General features: G+C 42.4%; 2 protein-coding genes across 2 annotated transcripts in view; one reads left to right on the forward strand and one right to left on the reverse strand.

Annotated features, from left to right (window-relative positions):
- The window catches only part of LOC147316237 (ATP-binding cassette sub-family C member 2-like), a 35,470-nt gene extending 9,028 nt beyond the window's left edge, over positions 1 to 26,442 (reverse strand). The window contains exons 1-24 of the mRNA XM_086259563.1: positions 26,320 to 26,442; positions 25,536 to 25,712; positions 16,271 to 16,411; positions 16,053 to 16,190; positions 15,747 to 15,869; positions 15,601 to 15,656; positions 15,267 to 15,522; positions 14,943 to 15,121; positions 10,304 to 10,481; positions 9,642 to 9,896; positions 9,166 to 9,231; positions 8,859 to 8,996; positions 8,631 to 8,777; positions 8,467 to 8,551; positions 8,283 to 8,349; positions 8,004 to 8,130; positions 6,896 to 7,072; positions 6,518 to 6,685; positions 4,498 to 4,681; positions 4,131 to 4,266; positions 3,925 to 4,027; positions 3,620 to 3,839; positions 2,060 to 2,214; positions 90 to 245 (exon numbers count right to left, since the gene is read on the reverse strand). Of these exons, the coding sequence (XP_086115689.1) occupies positions 90 to 245; positions 2,060 to 2,214; positions 3,620 to 3,839; positions 3,925 to 4,027; positions 4,131 to 4,266; positions 4,498 to 4,681; positions 6,518 to 6,685; positions 6,896 to 7,072; positions 8,004 to 8,130; positions 8,283 to 8,349; positions 8,467 to 8,551; positions 8,631 to 8,777; positions 8,859 to 8,996; positions 9,166 to 9,231; positions 9,642 to 9,896; positions 10,304 to 10,481; positions 14,943 to 15,121; positions 15,267 to 15,522; positions 15,601 to 15,656; positions 15,747 to 15,869; positions 16,053 to 16,190; positions 16,271 to 16,411; positions 25,536 to 25,712; positions 26,320 to 26,364 (3,477 nt within the window). The 5' untranslated portion in view covers positions 26,365 to 26,442. The remainder of the gene's footprint in view (positions 1 to 89; positions 246 to 2,059; positions 2,215 to 3,619; positions 3,840 to 3,924; positions 4,028 to 4,130; positions 4,267 to 4,497; positions 4,682 to 6,517; positions 6,686 to 6,895; positions 7,073 to 8,003; positions 8,131 to 8,282; positions 8,350 to 8,466; positions 8,552 to 8,630; positions 8,778 to 8,858; positions 8,997 to 9,165; positions 9,232 to 9,641; positions 9,897 to 10,303; positions 10,482 to 14,942; positions 15,122 to 15,266; positions 15,523 to 15,600; positions 15,657 to 15,746; positions 15,870 to 16,052; positions 16,191 to 16,270; positions 16,412 to 25,535; positions 25,713 to 26,319) is intronic.
- Positions 18,222 to 20,995, forward strand: LOC147316238 (uncharacterized). Its single transcript, XM_086260150.1, has 2 exons — positions 18,222 to 20,224; positions 20,348 to 20,995. The coding sequence occupies exons 1-2, from the start codon at positions 18,222 to 18,224 to the stop codon at positions 20,742 to 20,744; spliced, it is 2,400 nt and encodes a 799-aa protein (XP_086116276.1). The 3' UTR covers positions 20,745 to 20,995.
- Positions 26,443 to 27,234: the final 792 nt, after the last annotated feature.

Below are 27,234 nucleotides of genomic sequence, written 5' to 3' on the forward strand. Positions count from 1 at the left end.
AAGACAAAACAAAATCAGTTTGCATGTCATATTATAGGAAAGTTAGGGTAGCTTTTTTTTACATATCTTCTTTACCTTGTTTAGCTTACCTGTACAAAGAAATAGATCAGGGCCAGAGGAATGATAACTATGGCAAAGAAAGGAGTTGCCATGCAGATGACAAATACTGTCCCCAGTACAGACATCAGACACAGAAGGCAGGAGCGCAAGGAAGCAGGAATGGCCTCATCTATGGTAAAAATGTCCTTTAGGATAATATTTGGAGAGTTAGTACTTATTTAAGTAAAACGTCAATTTTATTTATAGTGCACATAAAAACAGAAAAAATACATAATTAGCAAAATTATAAGTGTAAATAATACTAAAAGAATAAAGTCAATTATTATAAAAGCTAAAGTCAGGATATTGGAAAAAATGTCAATGATAAGTCATGGATGTTCCTCAGTGACTAAACACTTTTAAAGATTTGAGTTGTTCCTGAGATTAGAGCTGTTCCAAAGAATACAGAGTCTTACTGTCATGGTCCTGGGTCATGTGACCCAGCGTTTTGTGTTTATTATTATGATTATGATTATTATGATTATTATGATTATTATTATGTATTCTGTTTGTGGTTCTGTTTGTGGTTTCGGGTTCTGTTCTTCCTCTGTTTAGTGTTTAGTCATCCCTGTCATTCCTCGTCTGTACCTTGTCTCTGAGACCAGTCTGTGTATTTCCTGTTTTACTTTGAAAGTCAGTGTCTGATGTCAGTGTGTTCAGTTTTGCACCCTCCCTGTTTTGTCATGTTAACTAGGTTCAGTCGTGTCTCCCTCCTGTGTGTAGTTTCCCTGTTTCTCTGTGTATTTATAGTGTGTGTCCTCTCGTGCTCGCCGCTGGTCTGTCTGTGTTGTCTCCCTGAGTCACTCTGTGTTACTTCCGTGCGTTTCCCCCTGCATGTCCTTCTGTGGATTAAGGTTTCAGGTTTGTTTTACTACCTTCCCCAGTTTAGGTTTCCTTTAGGTTCTGCACATCTCTGCGTAAAAGCTCGAAGAGTTGAGCGCGAACGGGCAGAAGTGTTGAGAGCGCAAGCAACACATTGCGAGCGAGCGCAAGTGCAAAAACTGAGCGAGAGGGGCTGCTATTGTGTGTGTGTATGGATAATAGCAAACAACGAAATAAATTTTTTGCACGCAGCAATGAATTTTTCTTCACTCAAAATAAATTTCTCCTCAAACTGCAACACTTGTACCTGCATTTTTTTTTACGTGCGCTCATTTTTTTTACGTGCGCTCAGAAAAGTGGCATAAAAATAATGCCATACCGCTAGCCGTGACACTTACAGCCATTCTAACGACATAATAATTTAATGATTAATTATTTGTCCATTAAGACCCTTTTGTTGGTATAAGCAGGATGTGAGGATACAAGAGAAATTAGCTCCTTCTTCCCTTTTTCAACAAGTGGCTGAATTTAGTAACCGCAGCTAACAGAGACAACAGATCTACACACATATTACAACATTAACGCAAACAGGTTGATTTGGGACTGTGCAGATAAAACTGAAATGAATTGAACAGCATATTGATTTATTGAATATATTCATATTAAATTCATATTGACTCATAGGGAGTCATCTGATTGTTTGAGGGATTTTTCTTGATTGTTGTAAGAGCTTTACCTTTACAATACAATGTACCTTTAGTGACTGTTATTGTGTGTCAGCACCAGATAAAATTGAACTGGACTGCATACTTGAGGAGGCACTTGGGAAGAAAGCCTCTTTAAAGAATGACTTAAGGAGAGAACAATTTTAAGAATATTTAGGATTGTATTAAAAAATGTGAGATAAAGTGGGAAAAATTAAATTAAACAAGTGGATATACAACTTGCAGCAAACACAAATAAAGCCTTTTTAAAAAATTTAATGTTTAGTTTTTTCAATTTTTAGCACTGTTATTTTAGAAATGACATTAAAAACTAGTTATACTTTGTATTTGTAATCATACAAGCCACAAGAAGATAAAAATAAATATTGAAAACTATGAAAAGAATCCTTAAAAAGTGAACTACAAGACCCTACCTTTGCAAAGCGGTTGATCACTCTTCCAATAGGTGTAGTGTCAAAGAAAACCATAGGAACTCGCAGGATGTTGTTAAGAAGTCGTGAATGCAGGATACGAGATGCATCAATGGAAGCATTGGCTAGGAGCAGTGTGCCAAAGAACACAAAGAGGCCTGCAATAAAAACAAGAACGTTTCTAAATAATAGAACTACATTTTTAACAAAGACAAATCCACTGTGGACAGAACCTTGAACTTACAGTAACACTCAGGTGTGCTTTTTCCTGCCTACTGATATAAAGTGGCTGTTATTATTACAAAATAATATTTATTTTCAAAAATGCTAATTGTCATTAAGAATCTTGTTAATTGGAGACCAGACCAGGTTTGGATGTTCAGAAATTCTTAATGACAAAGTTTAGGTTGTATGAAATTCAGGGTTGCAGGGGCTGGAGCCTATGCTGCCACAGAGCAAGAGGGAAGGCACAAGCTGGACAAATCGACAGTCTGTCGCAGGGCTATAATGACAACACAAATAGTATTTTACTTTTTTCAAATTCAATTCTTATTCTTATAAAAAAAAAAAATAGTTCAATCAGTAATATATGTACTGCATGTAAAGCTAAGCTCAAGATGAACCAAGGTCCAAATTGCCAGTCTTTTTACAATATAAAGCAGCTGGACTAAAACATATCACTTTGATCAATGTAATTGGTCACCCATTCACAATACGAAAGAGCAACTGTGGAACAGGGGGTTGGGAAGCGCATCTGTAACTGGAAGGTCGCCGGTTCGATCCCAGGTTCTCTGTCCTGGTGTTGTGTCCTTGGGCAAAACACTGGTGTTGGCCAGAGGGGCCGATGGCGCAATATGGCAGCCTCGTTTCTGTCAGTCTGCCCCAGAGCAGCTGTGGCTACAACTGTAGCTTGCCTCCACCAGTGTGTGAATGAATAGTGGCATTGTAAAGCGCTATATAAATGCAATTCATTAAATGTACACACTTTTGGTGATTTTAATATCATATGAAAAGAAAAAACATACTTCAATGGTGCAAAAAAAATACTGTTAAAGAACTAATAAATAACAAATGTTTTCCCTCCCTTTGTACTCCTCTCTACTTTTATACTCATCTCCACCCTCTACATCAGCCCCATCATTCCCCCAGACCGAACAGCTCTGAAGCATCCACCTTATTTTTTGTTTTGTTTTTCATTGATTTGTTTAGTTTTATTACACTTTTTTTATTACACTGAGTAGTTTAGCTTGAGAAGATTCAGTTCAGCTTAACAGAATTTTATATATAAACAAATTCCTCCTAATTATTAACATAAAAAGTTATAGGTGCCTATGCACTTTTCAGCATGAGTCCCTGTGACAAAGGACCTAACGCACACAGTGCACAAGTCCTCTAGTACAATAAAAAGACTGTTTAGGTTGTCTATATAGCGCTCTAAAAATGAGAGGATCCTAAATAACAGAGTAGGGAATTTTCCTGTCTGTAAGACATAAAGTTCCTTAACGTTAATTTGCACGAACCTGAAAATATTTGCAAATACAAAAGGAATGACTGTTTTATTACCCTGAGCCACTCCAAGAGCTCCGAACACTCCCACCCTTGTGTCCCTCTTCCAGGAAGGGTATGTCATGTTGTAGTACTCCACAGAATCACTGGTCCAGTCACTCAGCCACAAATTCTGACCGATGAAAGCAGCGTTTTGGATGAAGTAAATCAGGAAAACCATGGCAGAATATCCCCAGCCCATGGCTCGCAGGTGCTGCAGGAACACTGCAAGCTTCACCTGGAAATCAGCGCGAGACGGCACTCAGGAAACAGGCTATCATTTGTTGTAATCTTGCGCTAGTTGTACAAAAACATTTTGTTACCTGTCCTGTTTCCATAGTTTCCTTCTCTATAAGCTTCTGGCCTTTCTGTGGTTCATCAGCATTTGCAGATTTTTTAATGGAAATATTTCTTCTTAATCTGACACTAAAAAAAATAGAGGAAAAGAATGAAATGGACATTCTGCTAAAGATGCTATTTGAGACAAGCTGTTTCATTGGTTTAATCTGCAACTTTAACAAGCTCGAACCTGCCATTGCGCTGGCTGCGGCGGATGCTGTTTTCTCGCCTCAGTGTAAGAGAAACAGTGTCCTCCGAAGCACCGTCAGGTTGGGCATCGTCTCCATCTGGGATGAGCTCAAAGTCTTCTGCGTCCTGGCCCTCACCTAAATTAACAATATACATGGTGTTTTATATATATGGCAGTAATTTATGGTATTTGGGTCAATATGTGAACAACATCAACACAAAGTATTCATAAAAGATGACAAAAAGAAATTTAATTCATTCATATTTGTGATGTATAATTTTAGCATAGGTTTTGGTTGTACAGCTAACAAAAACATGTGATGTGTGCAGATCATATTCCTAATATACTAAGAAAAGGTTGTAATTACCTGTTTCTGAATTTCTCTGATTGCTCTGCTCTTTGGCATATGTGTCGAGAAACTTAGAAAAAGTTCCTCCACTGGCACGAAGGGTTTCATAGGATCCAACTTCAGAAATGACTCCATTCTCCAAAACCACTATTTCATCCACGTATGGCAGGAAGCTTATGCCATGAGTCACCAGGATACGAGTCTGTATGGTCAGAATTCACCAATCAAATAGGGTTAGATAGGATTTACAAAAACATTGTTAAGTATTAAAGGAAAAGAAAGAAAAAAACATAAATGATGTTTAAATATGTTTATAAATTGTATTTATCAAAAAAGAGAATATGTTTCAGTTCACAGACTGAATTAACAATAATTGGTTTAATCATTTAAAAATCAGTTATAAAGCCAAACCTTTTCTAACTTGTAATTCCATTTCCAAGTGGCTTTTATTCCTAACCTTTCATAATTAGCTATTCAGTTATCCTGGTCATTTAGTGTGATATTTAGCCTATTGTAACCTCTATGTAATGCTCAGGTCCTGGGTAAAATGATGTAAAATACTACAAATTAGACGCCATGTTTTCTAAGCAAGTAACAGCTGGAATATCCTGTGCAGAAAGTATTTGTCAAGATTCCTCAGAAGAAATTAAATGGGAAATGGTCGCGTTTTTTTTTCACTTTAAATACTGATTTCTATTTAAAATATTAATTTTAAAGTAAAATGTTTAGCATATGTTTTTTTTTTTGATATACAATTTTTATTCGTTCAAGAATAGCATAAAACAACACAACCAAACAGAGAAGAAAGAAGAAAAAAAAACACCCCAAAAAAACCCACATCCACACAGACACACAAAAAAACATATTTTCACTCAATTACCCACAGATATAGAAAGAGAAAAAGATAAACTCCAAGAATGAATTGTCCTTTACACTTGCTTCCTATTTAACTGAGAACATCTTAATCGCAACCACCCCCCCTCAACAGTTGGGACAAATCATTTGGCAAATAAGAAAGCAAAGGGGACCAAACATTGAGAAAGAGACCCTCATTTCCTCCTAAAATAGCAGCAGTTCTTTCGTGAGGAATAACTTTAAATAATTCTCTGTACCACAACGTCACAGAGGGAGGTTTATCCTTAACCCAATTAATGAGAATACATTTCCTAGCTACCAGCAATAGTTTGTGACATAATTTGCGCTGCAAGTGATTCAATGTTAATTCTTTTGAGGGTAGGCCAAGAAGAAAGTACCCGGGGTCCCTTTGAATCAGGTTGTTAAAAATATTACTTAGTTCTTGAGATATGAAGCTCCAAAATCTTTTGATTAATTTACATTCCCAAAAGTAATGGAAAAAAGTGCCAGTTTCTTTTTGACATTTACTACAAAGATGGGAAATATGAGGTGCAATCTTATGCAAGACATTAGGAGCTATATAAAGGCGATGTATGATTTTGTATTGGGTTTCTCGCAAGCGGTTACAAGTAAAAGTGGAACTACTCATGTTAATGGCTCCTTTCCACTCCTCTTCGGTATATTGATTATTAAGATCTCGCTCCCATTTATAAATAGCGCTCAGTGTGTTGCTACTAAGAGTATATAGGAGAGAGTAAAAAGCTGAGATAAAATGAGTTCTGTCTTTTCGCTTAATAAGAAATGTCTCAATATCATCATATATAACTATTTCTGAAGACTGTGGAATTCTAGAATGAACGAAGTTACGAACCTGGAGAAAGCCAAAAAAGTGGTCTCTAGGAATATTAAAATTTGACTGCAATTGCTCAAAGTTCATCAGTGTGTTGTTTTGATACAAATCGCCAATTACCCTTAATCCCTTTTTGTGCCACTTATCGAACATGCTACAAGACATTCCTGGAACAAAACCTTTGTTTCTCAGTAAAGGAGTCAAGAATGAAGTGCAATCTTCTCTACCCAACCTTTTACGCATTTCCCCCCAGACCCTTATTGTATTATAAATGATTGGGTTATTCTTAATCCCCATTTTTAATATTGTTAGCATATGTTTTTAAGCACAAACCTTGTCTTTAAGTAATCCATTGGGTCCAATTACATTTTCAAATAGATGCTTTCCTACATGTGAGTCCACAGCAGACAAAGGGTCATCTAATAGATAGATATCAGCCTGACTGTAGACTGCTCTGGCTAAGCTCACACGCTGCTTTTGACCCCCTGAGAGATTGATACCCTGAAAAGAGAAGAAAGGAGGGGAAAAGAGACACACTCTTTTAGCCTTTCCTTTATAATCAGAAGAGCTCTTCTGTTTTGTTACTTTTTTGTCATGTATTTAAGAAACAAATATTTTACATGTGTTTATAATAAACGCCATACACAGTATTTGCATACAGGAAAAATATTTGTGTAACCAAAAACCTGAACCTTTCAAAGTGTAACTCACTTTCTCTCCAATCTCAGTGAGGTCTCCTCCAGGCAGCAGCTCAAGGTCAGGGGCAAGAGCACAGGCCTCTATGACCTTTTTGAAGTTCTCTTCCTCATGTGGAGATCCAAACAAGATATTATCCTTCAAAGTAGCATTTTGGATCCAGGCTTGCTGCGGTACAAAAGCAAGAGAACCCTGGAAAGAAACAAATTATGACTCAATTACAGATGTCTCACTACATCTGTCTTATCATAAAAAAAAACCTGGCATCCACACATTTTTATCCAGACCAAACACTACAGTGGCTAGGTGAAAAACAAATCAATTTACTGGAAATCTAAGAGAACAGTTTATTCTGTGGGTAAAATGGTTTGAGTTATAAGCAAATCATCTGCCTCCATTTCACAAAATTTGTGCAGAAATATACTTCTTTATTCAGCTGTTTTTTCCTTCAATACTGATGAGTTTAGACCAGATTATCAAAACTGGCTTGAATGAATTAGGCTGGTGATGTTTTTTTTATTTATGCATCTTTACTTTGTTTCTTAAAGTCTTTAATGTTTAATTGTTGAATTATTTTAAAAAAATTAAAATATTGTATTGTGATTGTTAAATTATACGCTTTTTGTGCTCCTTGAATGTAACTACTACTATGTAGATCACAAAACGTTTATGCTTTTCATGTAGAAATATTGTTTTCAGTGGGAGTCTATGAGTCTAAATACACTATGAACTTTTTGGGATATCCTTATCTGGATGATTGAGAATGCATAGATACTGCTATATAGAGGAATTTTATACTTTTAGTCATTAAATAAACTCAGTAAATGATTCAATCAACATTGATTTTCTCTGTATTTAAAAAACAAAAAAATAACGAACATAATTTCTTTATGGAATAATAAAGTATTCTGCCTTCGTGAAAGATGAGGGAAGGCGCTGAAGTAAAAACTGAAGCAAACTTAATTTGATTGTGCCACAGTCATGCTACATGTTGAGTTAAAAAAACAAAAAAACATTTGTGTGAACATTTGTGTTATTTTAGTTAAGACGTAATTAGATGTTATGGATTTTACATGTTTTTTTAACACACACTGATAAATACAAACGGGGAAAAAGCCATTACCATAATGTTGATAAAACCTTTGGTACTGTGCATCTCTCCAAGGAGGGCTGACATAAGAGACGACTTTCCTGACCCAACAGCTCCCACTACGGCAACCAACCGACCAGGCTCAATGTCCAAATTCACACTGGACACACATAATAACTATACTCAATGCTGTGAACACATCAGGGGCAAATAAACAGACTTGAAAAACTTAAGCAATGCTAAAAAATCCTGGTGAACATCTCACAGTTAATTAAGTTAACTAGTAAATTGTGATGACCAACACAGACATACTCTTTCAGCAGAGGCTTTGCATCTTTTTCCCAAGCAAAGGAACCATCACATACGCTCACAGCAGTATCTAAAAAATGAACACAGACCAAGACAGAGCTTAACAGATGATCCGCACACATAAAAACTGTGACTAAGCTTCAATCTTCAGCTGTAGAACAAGTGCAAATTCTAATGGTGAACATACTGAAACTGGGGTCTTGGCGCACAATGTCACTGTCGATGTCTTCCCCTGCCAGAAACTTCTCCAGGCGCTTCTTAGACACTGCTGTCTGAAAATTCAAAGAACAGGTTAAGTTTGATGCTATCACAGGCTTGATACATGTGCGTGATGTAGCTCTGTTCACTTACTTGTACAATGGAAGCAATGAGCATGGGCAGCATGGCAAGAGGAGCTCGGAGGATGTTGAAGAGAGAGATGGAAGTAAAAGCTCTCTCAGCAGTTAACACATTATCGCTGCTCACACTAACAAATACTGCAAACGTGGCCAGAGAAACCTGCAAGTACAGACAGTTTAAGAAAAAAGGTTTCTTTACCATTTGATTCTAATCTCTGTGAAGCTCCTTGACAGAACTCACCAGAGCTGGACTGCAGCGGAAGGTAAGGATGGAGATGGACTGTAGGTAGGCAAACTTCTTCATGACTTTTAGTTCTTCCCCTCTAATGTCTTCCACCTGCTTCTGGAAGGATGGCTCCCAAGCATACAGCTTCAGAATCTGGTGGGAGACAAAAGAAAAAGACAGTGAGGAGGCAGTGAGGCAGAAGGAAGGGTGCGGCAGCAGAGCACTTATTGTTCAAGTTACTGCAGTTTCTTGAAGCATCAAAGCCTTACATGTAAGGAAGGCATCTACATACACCATGAATACACTGAATAAGGGAGCTCACCTTGATCCCATTTAGAATTTCATTCATGATTTTCATTCTCTTATCTTTAAAGTTCATGTTCTCTATCTGAAAAGAGACACAATGTAGCTCATGTTAAACAGGCAATAAGACAATACTTAAAGTGTTTTGAACAGCAATTTATTCTGTGTAATTCATTAGAACCCCCCCCCCCCCCCCCCCCCCCCAACTTTTTCACCAGCAAGAATCATGTGCTCAGAGTTACCGAGATCACTTTTTTCACATTATAGTTAATATTAATTAAACGCCTGTATGCTGCGTCACTCAATTGTCTATCTACTTTTGAGCCTCTGAAAGTGGGCGGACTGTATCAAAAGCTATTAAACAGTCAATGCAATACTTTAGTTAAACATCTTGAATAACACTTTAAAATTTGCAGTGTAATCTCATCTTGAATTATCTTGATTTAGAATCTCGCACAGAGGTGTACAGAAGATTTGGCTAGTATTTCCCCTGACCTGGAGTTTTCTGGCCTTGGTTGCTAGCACTGCATTGGTTGGAATTATTAACACCATGACTCCCAGTCCTGCCAACACAGAAGGTCCTAACTCCAGCCACAGGAAAACAATGGATATGATGATCTGCAGAGGGCAGGACCACAGCAGGTGGATAGAGGTGGTCACATCATTGAAGCGCTGGGCATCTGCTGACATCAGGTTCACCGTTTCCCCTACTGTTGACTCCTTACGAGTGTCATTGGACACCACTAATGCCTTAGAAAAGGGATAAAAAGGGCTTATTAATTAGAAAGTGGGGTGAAAATTAAGTAAGAGAAGCATATAAGTGATATTTTGTCTTACTCTGTATGTTTTAGTACATCAACAAAGCAGGAGATGGGTCTTTGTGTCACTTTTTTTAAAACCATAATCCTACTCTAACCCTATATATTGAAAAAAGCAAAGCTGACCTTATCTAAGAAATAATGTAAATAGTTTTTCTGTGACAAGTATGCGCTGATAAAAGTTATTTATAACTGAAACATCTGACAACTGACTTAAGCAGAAAATTATGACTAGTAATTTTTTTCTTCTAATGTGTAACAGTAATTTATATTATACAGCATTTGATTTTTTTTTCACACCAATGTCAATAAATGGTGTTCTGTCACTCCTGTTTTTACCTTTTTATACACAGCAGCCATAAGTGCAGTGCGAACCTTCATCCCCAGCACATGGCAGCGCTGGAAATACTGCTGTAGGGTTAGAGACTGTAGCAGAACCACCACCATCAGCAACACTGCATACAAATAGCCCTCCCAGGCATATCTGGATTTGTCCTGAGTGAACGAGATCATCAATCTAGGAAAAACAGAAAAAAAGAAGAAAACATGCTAATCTCCAGCTTCATCTTTAGCACTTATCTAACAATGTCCTCATTTCATCCTGCCACTCCTGTTATCGGTTATGAATGACTAGTGTCAAGACATGAGGGACAGAGAGAGATTAAAGACCCCCTGCCTTCTTCTCATCACATCAGAGAGAGGGTGAAAAGGCTTAACATCCCTTTTTTTTTAAGTGATTTATAGTTTTAATCTTTATTTTTATCCTCATTTTTTATTGTTTTTTTTTTGTTTTGTTTAAAGATAAATCAAAATATAAGCTTGATCAATATGTTAAATGAGAAATGTAGTTTGAGTAGTGAAACAGTCTAGATTTTGTGTCTGTAGACATGATCCAACTTAGTTCTTTACCTATTGGTGTCAGCAATGTGAAGGATGTCTCTTAAATGTTCAAATGTCATGAGATCTTATATGTTAAGAATTACGAAGAAAATATAAAGAAGTGTTGTTGAAGTAAACTTTGATTAATCAAATACATATTGTGTGGTTGGACATCAGATGATCCTAAGTGAACAATGTGCTTGAATGACTAGATAGGAGGAGAGAGAACGGGGGGCAAAAAGGCACTTGGGAGAGTATAAAAGAGAGCGCCCAAATGCATTCTTTGCTCTTCCCTTCATCTGCTGTGAGATGAACAGTTCAGAAGATTGGATCTCAAAGTGAACTTTGTGCCTGACGGTGGTCAGGACTACAGAACACTGAGATAAGCACATCTTCAGACCTGGGCGTGCCTGTCTCCTCTCCAGTGTTAAGAAAAAACTCAGCATTAACTCATTATAATTTTCGTACAATTAAAGTCTAAATTGTTGATATTCACCTTTTAACCCGTTGTGAAACAGTACAGGTAAAAATCTGAGTATTGACCCATTTTAATGTAAATAGCTCTTACAGGTTACTTCAGCCCTTTACACATAACATACCCTTGAGGCCTACTGTCAAGCCCTCTAAAGCTAACCCACTTAATAAATACCAAGCACACCAATAAAGAGGGGAGCCGCTGTAACTATGTGCCTGACGGAGGCCAGGACTGCAAGGCTACTCGGGTCCCCGGATTTTATCAGATAAGCAGGAAAAACATACAGACGATTTTGAGACCATTAAAGCTGGGCGAGCTCCCTGAGCCACATCAGCCCCATCTGAACTCTGCATTGCCTGCTGGGTAATACTCATCCAGCGATTAGAACTTCTTAAACAGAGAGCTGACCCAGACTTCCTGTATAGGGGTGCTGGTCCCGCAGACTGACAATAGGGAATAGTTAACCCAAAGGATTGTAAAAGGTAACTGCAAGTGAATAAAAAAAAAAACATCTGTGACAGATAATTGTATAAATTCCTTTCCTTTTGTTAAGGAATATATATATATTTTTAGTACTTATTTTCTGATTATTTTTGTTTTATGCAGACCAGAATATTAAGAGGCCACTTTTCACTCATTAAGTGTTTTAAAGGTCATAAATTGCTGAGCAAGACTGGAACACGGTGCAGAACAGGAAACTGTGCAGAACAGGGAGTCTTGTGCAGAGCTGCAGAGGCAGAGTGTAGCGCAGAAGTTGTTTTGATCAAAACTGTGTGTGACGTGTAAGTACCAAAATAACAGGAGGAGGGAGCTGACTATAATATAGGTTATAGGCTTCTAATGCTTCAGATCAGGTCTGCACGCATTCAGGTCCAGACCAAAAAGGCTAGGCAGTGCATGTATCACCTACGACAACTGAAGAAGCCCTACAACATCCAGAGCCTTCAGGTACTCGGGGCGGACCTCATCAACACCAGGGGCTCTGCCACCAAGGAGTTGTTTAACTGCCTCAGTGACCTCGCCCCCGGAAACTGGCGGGTCATTCCCCTCATCCCCAGACTCTGCTTCCTCCTCGGAAGACGTGTCAGTGGGATTAAGGAGGTCCTCGAAGTATTCCTTCCACCGCCTGACAATTTTCTCAGTAGACGTCAGCAGCGCTCCGCCAGCACTATACACAGTGCAGGTAGAGCACCGCTTTCCCCTCCCGAGACGCCTGACGGTTTGCCAGAATCTCTTCGAGGCAGTCCGAAAGTCTTTTTCCATGGCCTCTCCGAACTCCTCCTACACCCAAGTTTTTGCTTCAGCCACTGCCCAAGCTGCATTCCACTTGGCCTGTCGATACCTATTGGCTGCCTCCGGAGTCCCACAGGCTAACCAAGCCCAATAGGACTCCTTCTTCAGCCTGGTGGCTCCCTTCACCTCTGGTGTCCAGCATTTGGTTCGGGGATTACCACCACGGCAGGCACCAACCACCTTGTGGCCGTAGCTCAATGCAGCAGCTTTGGCAATGGAGACGCTGAACATGGTCCATTCGGACTCAATGTCCCCAGTCTCCCTCGGAATGCTGTTGAAGCTCTGCCAGAGGTGTGCGTTGAAGATCTCGCAGACTGGGGCCTCAGCTAGACGTTCCCAGCACACCCTCACTACGCGTTTAGGTGCACCGGGTCTGTCCAGCGTCCTCCTCCGCCACCTGATCCAACTCACCACCAGGTGGTGATCAGTTGACAGCTCAGCCCCTCTCTTTACTCGAGTGTCCAGAACATATGGTCGCAGGTCTGGTGATACGATTACAAAATCGATCATCGACCTATGACCTAGAGCGTCCTGGTGCCACGTGCACTTATAGACACTCTTATGTTCGAACAAGGTGTTTGTTATGGCCAAACTGTGATTTGCACAGAAGTCCAATAAAAAAACACGGCTCGGGTTCAGATTCGGGAGGCCGTTCCTCCCAATCACACCCCTCCAGGTCTCGCTGTTCTTGCATTGAAGTCGAAGTCTCCCAGCAGGACAACAGGGTCTCCAGGTGCAGCACCTTCCACCCCCCCCCCCCACCCCCCACCCCCCAGGGACTCTAAGAAGGCTGGGTACTCTGAACTGCCACTCAGCGCATAAGCGCAGATGACAGTCAGGACCCATTCCCCAAACCCTCTCACCCACCGGGAAGAACTCCAAAGTACCGGCAGCAAGCCGAGGGGATATTAGAATACCCAGCCCGCCGCCTCTCACCAGGGGCAACTCCAGACTGAGACAGAGTCCAGCCCCTCTCCAGGAGACTGGTTCCAGAGCTCAAGCCATGCGTAGAGGTGAGCCCGATTATATCTAGCCGGTACCTCTCAACCTCACGCACTAACTCAGGCTCCTTCCCCACCAGAGAGGTGACATTCCATGTCCCTATTGCCAGTCTTGGCAGCCGGGGATCAGTCCGCCAGGGCCTCCGCTCCTGGCCACCACCCGGCACACAATGCACCCGACCCCTATGGCGCCTCCTGCGGGAGGATGGGCCCATGTCTCCTCTTCGGGGTGTGCCCGGCCGGGCCCCATGGACTAAGGCCCGGCCGCCAGACGCTTGCCCTCGGGCACTCTCCCCGGCCTGGCTCCAGGGCGGGGCCCCGGTAACCCTATCCCAGGCAGGGTAAACTGTTCCCTTGATGTTCTCTTCATAAGGGTCTTCTGAATCGCTCTTTGTCTGGTCCCTCACCCAGGACCAACTTGCCATGGGAGACCCTACCAGGGGGCAAAAGCCCCCAGACAACATAGCCCCTGGGATCCCTGGGACACACAAACCCCTCCACCACGATAAGGTAGCGATTCACGGAGAGGTCTCTCCAAAGATCCTCAGGATTTTCTATACGGGCGCTGTGGAGAGCATCCTCACAGTGGTTTGGGAACAGCTGTGTGAAGGACCAAAAAGCTCTCCAGAGAGTGATCCGTACAGCAGAACGCTGCTGCAGGATTGCTCTCCCCCCGCTTCAGGACACCTATACCAGGAGATGCCGGACTAGAGCAGCGCAGATACTGAAGGACCCGTCCCATCCTGGCAACAAACTGTTCCAACTTATGCAATCTGGTAGAAGGTTCCGCATCATCCGGGCAAGGACAGAGAGACTCAAGAGGAGCTTCTATCCCCAAGCCATCCGGGCCCTAAACACACACACATCCGCCCTCTCACATCATCTATAATTGACTGAGACAGGACTCTTCCAGACACTCTAAACCCAGGCACAATGTACATTTCAAATTCCTTTAATTTTAAATATGTGACAAATAAAGAACCTTGAACCTTGAACCTTGATCTGCAGATGCTTACATCGTGCGGATCTCTCTTCCGGAAGATAATATATTGAATAAAATGATTATAAATACTTTGACCACTCTGAGTTTGCATCTTCTCTGTCCAGTAGAAAAATAAAAAGAACTGGTTTCAATATTTTCCTTTTCTTTTTGAAAAGTATGCATCAGAAAGTCAGAACAGTGAACTATTAAGAGACCACTGTAGTCCAATACAGGGTACAACACAGCTGAGTTGCTGGTTTAAGTCCAGCGACATTGTACAAGCACAACATTGTTCTTCTCTTAAATCTGTTGTTTTATTTCTGTAACCTTCTGTAATATCTTACTCACTTAAGAAGCTGAGGACTGACAAAGGTTAACACATCCTGCAGAAGTTTGAAGCAGACAGATTCAATCAGAATCCTTTTAAAGGTCTTGTAAATGGTGGTAATCAGCCATGAATTGGGATAGTTCTCTTCCTCCTTATTGTCCTTTTTCTTCTTTTCATCTTCCTTCTTCCCCCTTTCCTCCTAAAAGAACAGATCGTTTAAACACAGTTGATGAGATTTATTCAGAAAAAAACATAGTGATGTTGATTAGTGATGTTATTAAAATCCGTTTAGACTGTAGCTCAATATAGTGTACATGTGTGTGGAAGTGTTTGAATGCTCTCACCATCATTAGTACATCCTGACTGACTCCTTTCCCCAGACCACTGGAAAGCCCATTTTGCTGTGGGTTTTCCTGGGCACTGTCTCTGGTTTTAGCTGATTTGTTTTTCATCTTGTTCTGGAAGCGGACCCTAGCTGCATCCAACTCAGGCTTCATGAAATGCTGGAAACGCTCATTGATGAAAGCAGTGCTATCACTCTCATTCAGATCCCACATGTCCTCCTGAACCAGAGGTTGTTTGTAGCCTTTTAAGACCATACTGTAAAAACAATGAAAAGACATGGAGCACATATGTAGGTGCTTGTTAAGATTCCTACTATACTGACTTTAATGTTACCTGTTTAACCAGTTTAAAGTGATTCTGCTCAAAAATGGTGCACCTGCTTCAGGATTCTGTGGATAAAAACAAGATTAACATTTGACTCCTTATGAACTTTGCCCTCGGAAAACAAACAAGCAAAACCACTAACAAATAAAGGGTACCTTTTTTATAAAGTCTTTAGCTTCTGGGGGAATATCAGCCATAATAGAAAGAACTAGTGCAATCAGTTCAAGCCCAAAAGAAATGTAGAAAAGGCTGAAACGTGGGACATCACGGACCTCGCCCTAATTGCCAAAAATGAGAGAAAGAAAAACTTTAAAGGGTCCCGAAGAAAAATGAAAATGGTGTGTTATGCAACACATAGAGAGCTAAAAGTCAATCATATCAAGTTATTGCACCATGTCTGAGTAAATCTACTATTTGTCTTCTACTTTAAATCCAACTTGATCAAATGTCTTCACTCATACTAGTCTGAGAGCCTCTCGTAGGAGGGTCTGGAAAGGAAAGATGTCACACAATACAAGGAGCAACCAGAAGAAGAAAATAGAGGCAGAGTCTATTGCTCCTTCCCGTCTTAATCCTTCATGGCAAAGCAGGACAAGGATCTAACAAAGAAGACACATCAGAACATAAAAACAAATCCTTTCAAATTTAAATAAATAAATATAAAGGTTGCTCAATTTACCCATGTGATTGCAAATAAAACTGGATTTGCGTAGTATGCAGCAGCATTTTCTGAAGATTGGTCACTGTTTGGACCAAAATCTTCTCCTAGTGTGACTCCCAGGTGTGCTATGGCCGTCAGGAACAACAGAGACGCCACAAGCTGAAGGAAGAAAACACAGACCAGACAGGAGAATAAATCATGTTATTTTATGCAAAAAAAAAATTTAATAATCTTTTGCATAAACTTTTGACCAATACTATGTTTTTTTTTTCATGAGATAACAAATACTTAAAACTAAGTTCTTTCCCTTCATTCCTTCAAGGTTTTAGAGAAGTGATAACAGATGCTTAAAATACGCAGAATGAGACATCTCTTTGCCCTTTTGCTGTAAATGACTTGTCCTTTCCATGTTAGAACATTTCATACACAGTATATGCATTTATAATAAACTCACAGAGAATGGCCTCTTGGTGTTTTTGACCTTAACAGTGAATTTACACTACATGTGTTTTAGCTTCAATGTATACACTCTTTTTTTACACTGACCTTTGGAAAAACATTGTTCTTTTTATATTACTCCAGTCCTCAAGGGCCAGTTTTCCCAAATTTTTCCATGTGTCCCTGCTGCAACACATCTGAATAAAATTCAGTAGGTCATAGGTTCTCAAACTGTGGTACGCGTACCACTGGTGGTACATGGGCTCCCTCTAGTGGTGTGCAGGAAGTCTCTAAAATTTTTTGAAGACTGAATAATATACCATGTTCTGATTCAGGGATTTCTGAAAAATTAAAACGTAAAGCTCTGCTATCACTTTCGACATAAATGACGACAGGAAACTAAACAGCAGTGACATTTATATGGTTACTGTAGTTGGACTAGCTGGTATATAATGATGTGCTACATGGTGGCTAGCTACACAACTATGGTTAGCATAATATAAACACAGTGAAGCTGGAGGATGAACGCTAACTTTTTTCAACTCGACAAAAGTTAACGTGAGGTTTCCCAATGTTTAGGGACAAATGCAATTACATGTCGGGATGATGTAAATGGACCAAAAGTCAGTCATTACTGAGATAATCCATTCACAGTACGAGGTTGGTCATTAATATACTGCTGCATGGGCTGGGCTGTTGTTACATTGTAAGGTTTTCAAAAATGAGTTTTAAAATGAATAGTGGTAATAAAAATTGAGAGAGGTCAACAGTTATCACAGCCTTTTTTAGGGGCTTGTTCAGATTAAGTAGGAAAAGATACAAAGCATTAAACATGCTAAAAACACAACAGCCTTAATAAATGCAGAGTAGTTTTGACCCGAAGGCAGGGTTCATCACTTAAAGACTGGATAGCCACCTGCTGTGAATGTTTTAATGCAGTACAGTTGTTATTATTATCACTTGTCACATCCTGATTATGACAGTTAAAATAAATAACATTCACATAAGAAATAAAATTGTCTCATGTAAACTGTATATGGTGTTAAATAGGCCTATACTACTGTACTTTTGTGGCCCTGCCAGCTGCTGGTCACGCCTAGCTTACCACACACCTGCTTCTGATCAGGATCGTCGGGGGAGCTACTTAACAGAGCGATGGAGCTTGCTCCGGCGCAGGATCGTTGAGTTAGACTCCATGTCAGTGTTTCTAGTGTTGTTAAAGTGTATGCCTGCCGGAGTTGGTGCCATAACGGCTGTGTCTGTGTTTTTCCCCAGGAGGACAGCGGAACACAGAACTGCAAGACACACGGGGTGTGTGAAGGCACAGGGGCAGAGAGCACGGGATACCAGCACTTGGGAGAAGACACGTCATGGGAGTCGAGGGAGCACTTTTGGAGATTCAATGTGTGGTGTACCATTACCTCACTGTAAATAAACCCACTGTTCATTCCATTAAGTCCAGCGTTTGGGTCCTATTTCCCCATCTCCCCACGATCTGCCAGCCAGACCGTGACAGAACGATCCTGCCACTATGGACCCAGCGGACTCACCGCGGAAGCGCAGCTCCCGTGTTGACGGGACCCGACTAGTGCTTGGAGGGCCTCCGTGCTGCCGTTCCTCGCTGGCAGCCTACCCGTCGGCCCACTCGTCTGTTTCCTCCCCGCGGACGCCTCGGTCTCGCAGAAAACGCTCCAGCCGGTCCCGGGAGGATTACTACGAGCCTGCCAGCAATCTGCTTACACCTGCACAAGCTTTTTACAAAATGTTAGGAATTATCATCGTGCCACCTGACTCACCCAGCATTTCCACATCACAGCAGGAGCAGCCACTTCAGAATCCGCCCTCGTCACATTCCGCCAGCGACGCTCCCTCTTCAACAGGGAGGCAGCGAACACGCAGCCAGCACTCACAGCTCCAGCAGGAGCCAGGGATTCGGCTCAAACAACCGCCTAGGGTGAGTGACAGAGTCTCCCTTCATTCACCTTTCGTGCCTAGGGATAAACAGACTGTTTCCCCCAAGGCTGTGAATGCCAGCTCCGTGAACCCTAGAGCTCGTGTTTCTCCTGTTTGGGAGGATGACAATGTTAGTTTTGAGAACGAGTTTTTTCCTCCTGGTTCAAGAGACTGTGCTCCTGATGTTCCTTCGGACCCAGGAGTTAGGACCGTTTCGTCTAGAACTGTTTATTCTGGGGCTATGTTTATACAGCCAGCTGCCCAGCCTGTAGCCGTAGCACAGCCGGCTGCCCAGCCTGTAGCCGTAGCACAGCCGGCTGCCCAGCCTGTAGCCGTAGCACAGCCAGCTGCCCAGCCTGTAGCCGTAGCACAGCCAGCTGCCCAGCCTGTAGCCGTAGCACAGCCAGTCCAGTCAGCCTCTCGTCTTCATCCTCAGTTGGAGGCTGATATGCCTGCTGGAACTACCCTGCCATTATGTCACCCGCCTGTTGTTTCTACATCGCTGTCCAGTCTACCACGAGTAGCTGCCGCACCATTATCACCTCCGCCCTTTGCAGCTACTTCTCCACCAGCGTCCCATCAGACTGCAGCGACCGCAGAACTCTCGACTTCACCATCCACATCACCCGCTCGACCGTCATCTTCGCCACCTGCAGCTTCCGCATCGCCATCTTCACCTTCGGATCAACGACCATCTATACCCGCGTCGCAGCCGGAGGAGCAGCTCAGCGAGCAGGAGCAGCTCTGCGAGCCGGAGGAGCTCAGCATGCCCGAGCAGGAGCTCAGCGAGCGGGAGGAGCCCGCGTCGCCAGAGCCGGAGCAGCTCAGCGAGCCGGAGGAGCTCAGCGAGCTCAGCGAGCCGGAGCAGCTCAGCGAGCCAGAGGAGCTCAGCATGCCCGAGCAGGAGCTCAGCGAGCGGGAGGAGCCTGCGTCGCCAGAGCCGGAGCAGCTCAGCGAGCCGGAGCAGCTCAGCGAGCCGGAGGAGCTCAGCGAGCCGGAGGAGCTCAGTGAGCGGGAGGAGCCCGCGTCGCCAGCTGTGGAGCTCAGCATGCCCGAGCAGGAGCAGCTCAGCGAGCCGGAGGAGCAGTGTGAGCCGGAGGAGCTCAGCGGGCTAATGCTGGAGGAGCTCAGCGAGCTATTGCCGGAGGAGCTCGGCGAGCCGGAGGAGCACTGTGAGCCGGAGCAGCCCAGCGAGCTAATGCCGGAGGAGCTCGGCGAGCCGGAGGAGCACTGTGAGCCGGAGCAGCCCAGCGAGCCACCCACTGAGAAGCCCGCACCGCTGCTGGCGGACCTCAACGAGCCGGAGGGACCGGCGTTGCCGGCAGAGGAGCTCAGCGAGCTTGGTGAGCCCGCGCTGCCACCGGAGGAGCTCGGAGGTCCGGAGGGATCCGCTGAGCCAGAGCTGGAGGTCTGCGTGCCGGAGGGGCCGCCACGTCCTGCAGCCCGGCCGCCACGTCCTGCAGCCCGGCCGCCACGTCGGGAATCGTGGGTGGTGCTGAGGCGGGAGCAGCAACGCCGCCGCCACCGGACCCGTGGCCGCCCGCCGGAGCAGCAACGCCGTCGCCACCGGACCCGTGGCAGGCCGCCGGAGGAGCAGCGCCGCCGCCACCGGACCCGTGGCAGGCCACCAGAACCGTTCCGCCGCCACCGGACCCGTGGCAGGCCGCCGGAGGAGCAGCGCCGCCACCACCGGATCCGTGGCAGGCCGCCTGAAGCGTTCCGCTTCCATCATGGGGTTGGAGGTAGGCCGCCCGAACTGTTTTCCCACCACTGCCTGACCCGTAGCGGGTTTTGCCTGCTTGCGGTCCACTGGGTCGGCCGCAAGAACTGTTGTTCCCACCATGGCAGTGGTTGGACATTTGAACTGGGGTTTTGGGACCCTCCGTCCTGGACCCCCCGCCACCCGCCCTGGGTTGGTTGTTCTGTGGTTTTGTTTTGGGGTCGTCGGGAGTCGACCCTTAGAGGGGGGGTACTGTCACGGACCCGGTTCCGGGGACTCGGGGTTCGTGAACAGTGTGGACCTTTATTGTTATTAGTGTATTGGATGTATGTTTGCTGCACTGTGTTCTTGTGTTCAATGCTGGTGTGTGTATGTGTGTGAGGCTGGAGGATGAAGGACAGCCACCTGCAGGCCTGATGGGTGTGGCCCTGCCAGCTGCTGGTCACGCCTAGCTTACCACACACCTGCTTCTGATCAGGATCGTCGGGGGAGCTACTTAACAGAGCGATGGAGCTTCCTCCGGCGCAGGATCGTTGAGTTAGACTCCATGTCAGTGTTTCTAGTGTTGTTAAAGTGTATGCCTGCCGGAGTTGGTGCCATAACGGCTGTGTCTGTGTTTTTCCCCAGGAGGACAGCGGAACACAGAACTGCAAGACACACGGGGTGTGTGAAGGCACAGGGGCAGAGAGCACGGGATACCAGCACTTGGGAGAAGACACGTCACGGGAGTCGAGGGAGCACTTTTGGAGATTCAATGTGTGGTGTACCATTACCTCACTGTAAATAAACCCACTGTTCATTCCATTAAGTCCAGCGTTGGGTCCTATTTCCCCATCTCCCCACGATCTGCCAGCCAGACCGTGACATTGGGAAGCGTATCTGTAACCGGAAGGTCGCCGGTTTGATCCCCGGGCTCTCTGTCCTGGTCGTTGTGTCCTTGGGTAAGACACTCTACCCTACAGCCTACTGGTGTTGGCCAGAGGGGCCGATGGCGCGATATGGCAGCCTCACCTCTGTCAGTCTGCCCCAGGGCAGCTGTGGCTACAACCGTAGCTTGCCTCCACCAGTGTGTGAATGTGAGAGTGAATGAATAGTGGCATTGTAAAGCACTTTGGGTGCCTTGAAAAGCGCTATATAAATCCAATCCATTATTGTGTTTTTCATTGTGTAGCTATTTTTCTGCATTTGAAAATGCATTTGTGAACTAGCATGAAGTGTGGAAAGAGGGGAATGTTAATGCAATACTGAGAAACCCTCAGATTAAAGTGAAAACTAATCTTTAATTAGGATGATTACAGTCCATAGGGGGAAATGAACAGCAAAAATCAAGCTTTTTCAGAGAACTTGGAGCACTTGAAGGCAGGTTAACATATGACCTGACAAAGAACAAAGGAAATAGGTTATAAAATCCACACATAAGAATTAAGGGAAATGGACATAGCTGGGGAACAAAGCAAAACTTAAAAAGAAAGAAAAACTAAATGCAAGAGACAGGAGAAAAATGACTAGCAAAATAAAAACAAAACAAAACAGGGAATGAGAAACAATAGTTTGAAAGAGGGAGACAAGAACTTTACAGAATGAAGAACACTGAATGAGCACATTGAGCAAACACTGAGAGAAAAACTTCAAAGTTCTACAATCAGGACTACGGTAACTTTGTACTTTTACGTAGTTCTACAAAGGTCCCTGCAAAGTCACAGAAAATGTTAGTGGTAACGGTAAACAAAACCTTTAAAGCACTGTAATTCTTCATACTTGCAAACTGCTACACGGCGTACAGATTAGCAATGTGCTTCATTTTTGTGTAGGTCCTGATGGTGTCTGTGAAGGTTCTCAGTCATCGAGGTCATCGTAGTCTAAGGCAGCGGTCCCCAACCCCCGGGCCTCGGACCGGTACCGGTCCATGAGTCGTTTGGTACCGGGCCGCGAGAGTTGAGGCTCAGGTGTGAAATGTATAGTTTTCAGGGTTTTTATCAGTTTTCAGCGTTATCTTGTTATCGTTTTTATCGTTTACTCGGTTTTCGTGTGTTATGAATAAATTTTCTTTTTTTCGGTACCAGTACTAGTTTTATTTTGTTGTATTTATCCGCGACACCTTAAAGGCCGGTCCATGAAAATATTGTCGGGCGTAAACCGGTCCGTGGTGCAAAAAAGGTTGGAGACCGCTGGTCTAAGGAGTTAGAAAGAAAAGCGTCTGAACTTCTATAAGTTGCTTGAAGAGGTTTCACCTCTCATCCGAGAAGCTTCTTCAGTTCTAAGGTCAAATGGTGGAGAATCCCAGATTTAAACCCAGTGGGAGTATCCCCCCAAAGAGGGACAAAGGACCCCTGATGATCCTCTACCTAATCACATGAGCCAAGGTGTGAAAACGGGAGTGGGTCACAATCAGCCAGGGTTTCCCTAGCTGGTGTTAGGGAGGATAAGAAAGACAGACAGCGAGGAATGCCCAGACCTCTACATTGGAGAGACCAAACAGCCACTTCACAAGCGCATGGCACAACATAGAAGCGCCACCTCCACGGGACAAGACTCAGCAGTCCATCTGCATCTAAAGGACAAAGGTCACTCTTTCAAGGATGCCAATGTTCACATTTTGGACAGAGAGGACAGATGGTTTGAAAGAGGAGTGAAAGAAGCCATTTATGTCCACTGTGAGTGACCATCTTTGAACAGAGGCGGTGGTTCACGACACCAACTGTCTGCCTTCTATAATCCAGTTTTGAATTCCCTTCCCAGACGACTTAACGTCCACTCACACCCTGGGCCATCTGATCTCAGGAAATCACATGATAAGGTGGGGCCACGTTTCACAATGAGCTCACCCGAAACCCTGGCTCATTGTGACCCACACCCGTTTTCACATCTTGGCTCATGTGATTAGGTAGAGAATCATCAGGGGGTCCTTTGTCCCTCTTTGGGGGGAAACTCCCACTGGGTTTAAATCTGGGACTCTCCACCGTTTGACCTTAGAACTGAAGAAGCTTCTCGGATGAGAGGTGAAACGTCTTCAAGCAACTTAAAGAAGTCCAGATGCTTTTCTTTCCAAGCTCCTTAGAGTAGGTCCTGATGATGTACAGATAACCTTTTAGGGTTTTCACTGAAACACCACAGCTATGACAATTTCTGAACTACCTTAAAATGCTTATTCAAACTCACCTTTTTACCATACCCCTTGACACCAATAAGTCATATAATGAATGCTGAAAGAAAGAAAAGCAAGTCTGTTTGACTGGAGGGTCACTTGAATAAATAAAGCTGCCTAAATGCAAATAACAATAATAATAATAATGATAATAATAAAATGTGTACTGAACAGTATCTATTGCAGGTAGCCAAAAAGATAAAAACCCTAACATCACTTCAGCCTTTAGCTTTGCTAGCAAGCCTGCTCTCAGTATCATGCTAGGAAAGAGTTTGTTTAATAGTTAACTAACACCTCTGTTAACTATATAGAATAGTACTAGTCATAGAGATTTAGTGCCAAGCTAGAGTAAAGACAGTGTGCTAATAACACTGTGTTTGCTACACTTGACTTGCAGGTGCAGTGTGTACGGTTGTGCCCTGCTGCTGACTGTGACTGCTCCTTTTTCCTCCTTTCAAAGAAGCTATTGCTGTTTTTACAACAAACAATGTCAGACTGTTCTGGCCTGTGCTTATACAAAAGTAAGCACTGTTAGGTCTTTTAGGTTATATTTGTATAAATGATCCATTTTCCTCTGATGAATTGTTCCCTAGCTTTTTGAAAAAAAATCTTCACCTTCTCTTCCAAAAGGTAAAAATTCCAAACTGTCAGTTTGTAAGCATCCCATAATCCACAGTGACCTCTCCATATAAAGTCTGTTTCCTTTCTGTATCGTTGCTGACTTGAAAGCGAACTGCTATTAAGCTTAGATGGAAAGTGCCTGTCCTTCACGCCTAGTTTCTTTTTAAAACTAAAATGTGAAATCTTCCGGAGTTAAACCCTTCACTTCTTACAGACATTTTTGTATTAAAAAAAAACTAAGCAATTCCAAATACATTATGATCACTTTAGTGTTACAAAATTTATTAAAATTTTTTTTTAATTTAAAATGCTATTAAATCATATAGTATTTTTAATTATACAATCCTGTGATTTCATAGGCATTTAACATGTATTGTCCAAACTCATTAATATATCTTGAGAAAAATATAAAACATGTATTTTTGTTTTTATAAGTTTATGGTATATTTACCAGTTTTGGTCAATGATTCTAAAAAAGTACATAACCAATAAAAAATGCACCATTTTTTTAAAATATACCCTGTGAAGGTTTACAAATACTAAATGGAAATTATTTACTCATAAAAGGAACATTTATAGATGTTGTCACCATTTTCTTGGGATGAATGTGTGAGGTCAAATATTTCATGAATCTTACTTTATATGCATTTTTATGATTTTGGCTGCAGTACAGTGAACAATACCAAAGCCTGGAATAAGTATGCATTTCACATACCACCATGACCACCATCACATGAAACCAGGCTGTTATACAGAAATGGGAGAGGCAGGTTACCACCCCAGATGTGTCCTCGCCTGACCGGAGGAAAGCGGAGTGCCAGAAGGCTGCGACCAGCCTTTGGGCCAACGAGGGATTGCCAAGTCTAAACCACGGCATCTCCCCAACAGTTTTGACCAATTAAAAGCATCATACATAATTCTCTGTAATGTTAAGTAAAGGTCGCTCTCTTTCAGGACGTTGGTTACAGCTAACTGCTTGCAGACTGTGGTTTTCTGAATCAAAGAGATCCATGTACATGCTTATGGGTTGAACTGCTTGAGGCAATAAATGATTAGAAACTCAGGCTACATCCTTCTTTTACTCAAGATAAAAAGAATGCGCAACAAATGCTTCCATCAAAACACAACATATGTGTTAATTGTCAACAAATCCAAGTAAAGGTACATAAACTAGTTTTAATGTCATTTTGTCATCTTTTACTGTCATTTTACTGTAATTTGATTCATATTTTATATATTAAAAAAATCTCATTCAGTTTTTCCTGTAAATCCTGTAAAACCTTACAGTAAAAAATATTTATTTGCAGTATACAGTTAAACATTTGAAACTAGAAGACAGCTACCTAAGCTATGAACTGAAACAACAATTTTTTATGAAGATGTCTTTATTAGATAGTATTTCTTACCTGTTTGCAGATGTAGAGCTTGGACAGTTGTTTTGTGTTTACATTTGCACTCTGACAGAGAGCCAGCAGGTGCCATGGGGCACAGAGCCACAGGAAACAAAGGGGGATCCATACAAGAACTGTCTGTTCCACACATAGTGGAAGGTCTGGGTCTGGTCGCTTCAGATATGAAACATTCTGAAGAACACATACAAACAAACACATATACATAACAAAGTCCTGCTGCCCTTCCAAGGGAACCATAAAGTTGTTTTAAAAATTCAACTGATTAACTTTTTGAAACCAGAAACTTTCTGAAACCAGAAAGTTAATCATTTTCTTTCTATGCTTTTATTTCTCCAAAGCATAAAAAAAAAAGCAAAAAACTATGACATCAACATGTCCCTGACATGGTATTATAAGGTCAAATAAAATAAAATCAAAATTTATTTAGATAGCACATTTTAAAACAACAGTGTTGACCATAGTGCTTCACAGTCAGTAAAAGCATGAGACAATTAAAACAAACAATAAAACAGGACGACAAACAATAGGTAACAACACAATAAGCTAGAACAGCCAACTAGTTAGAATCAAAAGCCAAAGTAAAAAGATAAGTAATAATAATATAAAAAAAAACGCCAAAAACTATGACATCAACATGTCCCTGACATGGTATTATAAGGTGTTATATGTCTGTTTGCTGTCATTTTCAACATACCTTCCAGACAATTTACTTTGTATGTTACTAGTCTTATATGTTTGTTTGAATTAATTCTTCAGTCTTTCTGCTTGTTTAACTCACCCAAAAAATGGACCCACAGTACTCCTCCAGAGCTGCCGCACACATGCTTTACAGTGATAGCTTCAGTCAACCTCAGCTGATCAGACAAGCCGACGCCTCTCACCCTCTGCCCCACTACTGCCGGGTTTTACTCAAATACTGCTGCTTTCTCCTCTGTCCACCCACAGCTTACTGACAATTGTAGGATGTGGCTGTAAGGGACTTTGATCCATGAGGTTTTTTAAGCAGAAAAAAAAAGTTGCTTATTCCCTCTACAGAGAAATGACATTAATCCAACAGAGAGGTGCTGGATTAGCGTAGAGAATACAAGATTCGAATCTGTACCTGGTTTCTACAAAAAGTACACTACAGGCTTTCTAGTGAGTCAGTGAAAACATTCAACCGATAAAGCAAAATCATTTACAGAATCAAGCTTTGTAATTTGCGCAAATAAGCTCCTGAGAGAGGAAAAAAAAGTGAAGGACTTACATAAGTCTTACCATGCTCTTTTAACTGTGTTAGGGGGAAAACCTACTGAAAAGGGGAAGGGGACGGGAGCATTTAGGGATTTGGAGGGAGTGGGGTCATTAGATCCCTTTTCCTGTTATTTTCTACATAAATATTTTAAACCAGTAAGGTTTTGATAAATGATTGTTGTCTGACTTTAAAATAAGAAAAGTACTCTAGTTCCACTTTGTCATAAGTACACATACAGTTGTGGTCAAACATTTACATAAACTCATCATTGATATGAATGTCATTCTATTTTTTTGGCTTTTAATGATTTCTTTGAAGTCTGTCATGGTCCAGGTGTGTGCCAGTGTGTCTCCCTCCGAGCCGGCATCTCCACCCCTGGGAGGAGCCTCAGTGTTCTGCTGATTGCTCACACCTGTGGGTAATTTAGCCGGGGACTCATAAGGCCAGCGTACTCAACCT

Source organism: Aulonocara sp. 'chitande type north' Nkhata Bay, linkage group LG13 (genome assembly GCF_057382095.1).
Source record: "Aulonocara sp. 'chitande type north' Nkhata Bay isolate Kocher_YH1m ecotype deep benthic linkage group LG13, A_spYH_male_GT1.1, whole genome shotgun sequence".
Lineage (NCBI taxonomy): Eukaryota > Metazoa > Chordata > Actinopteri > Cichliformes > Cichlidae > Aulonocara > Aulonocara sp. 'chitande type north' Nkhata Bay.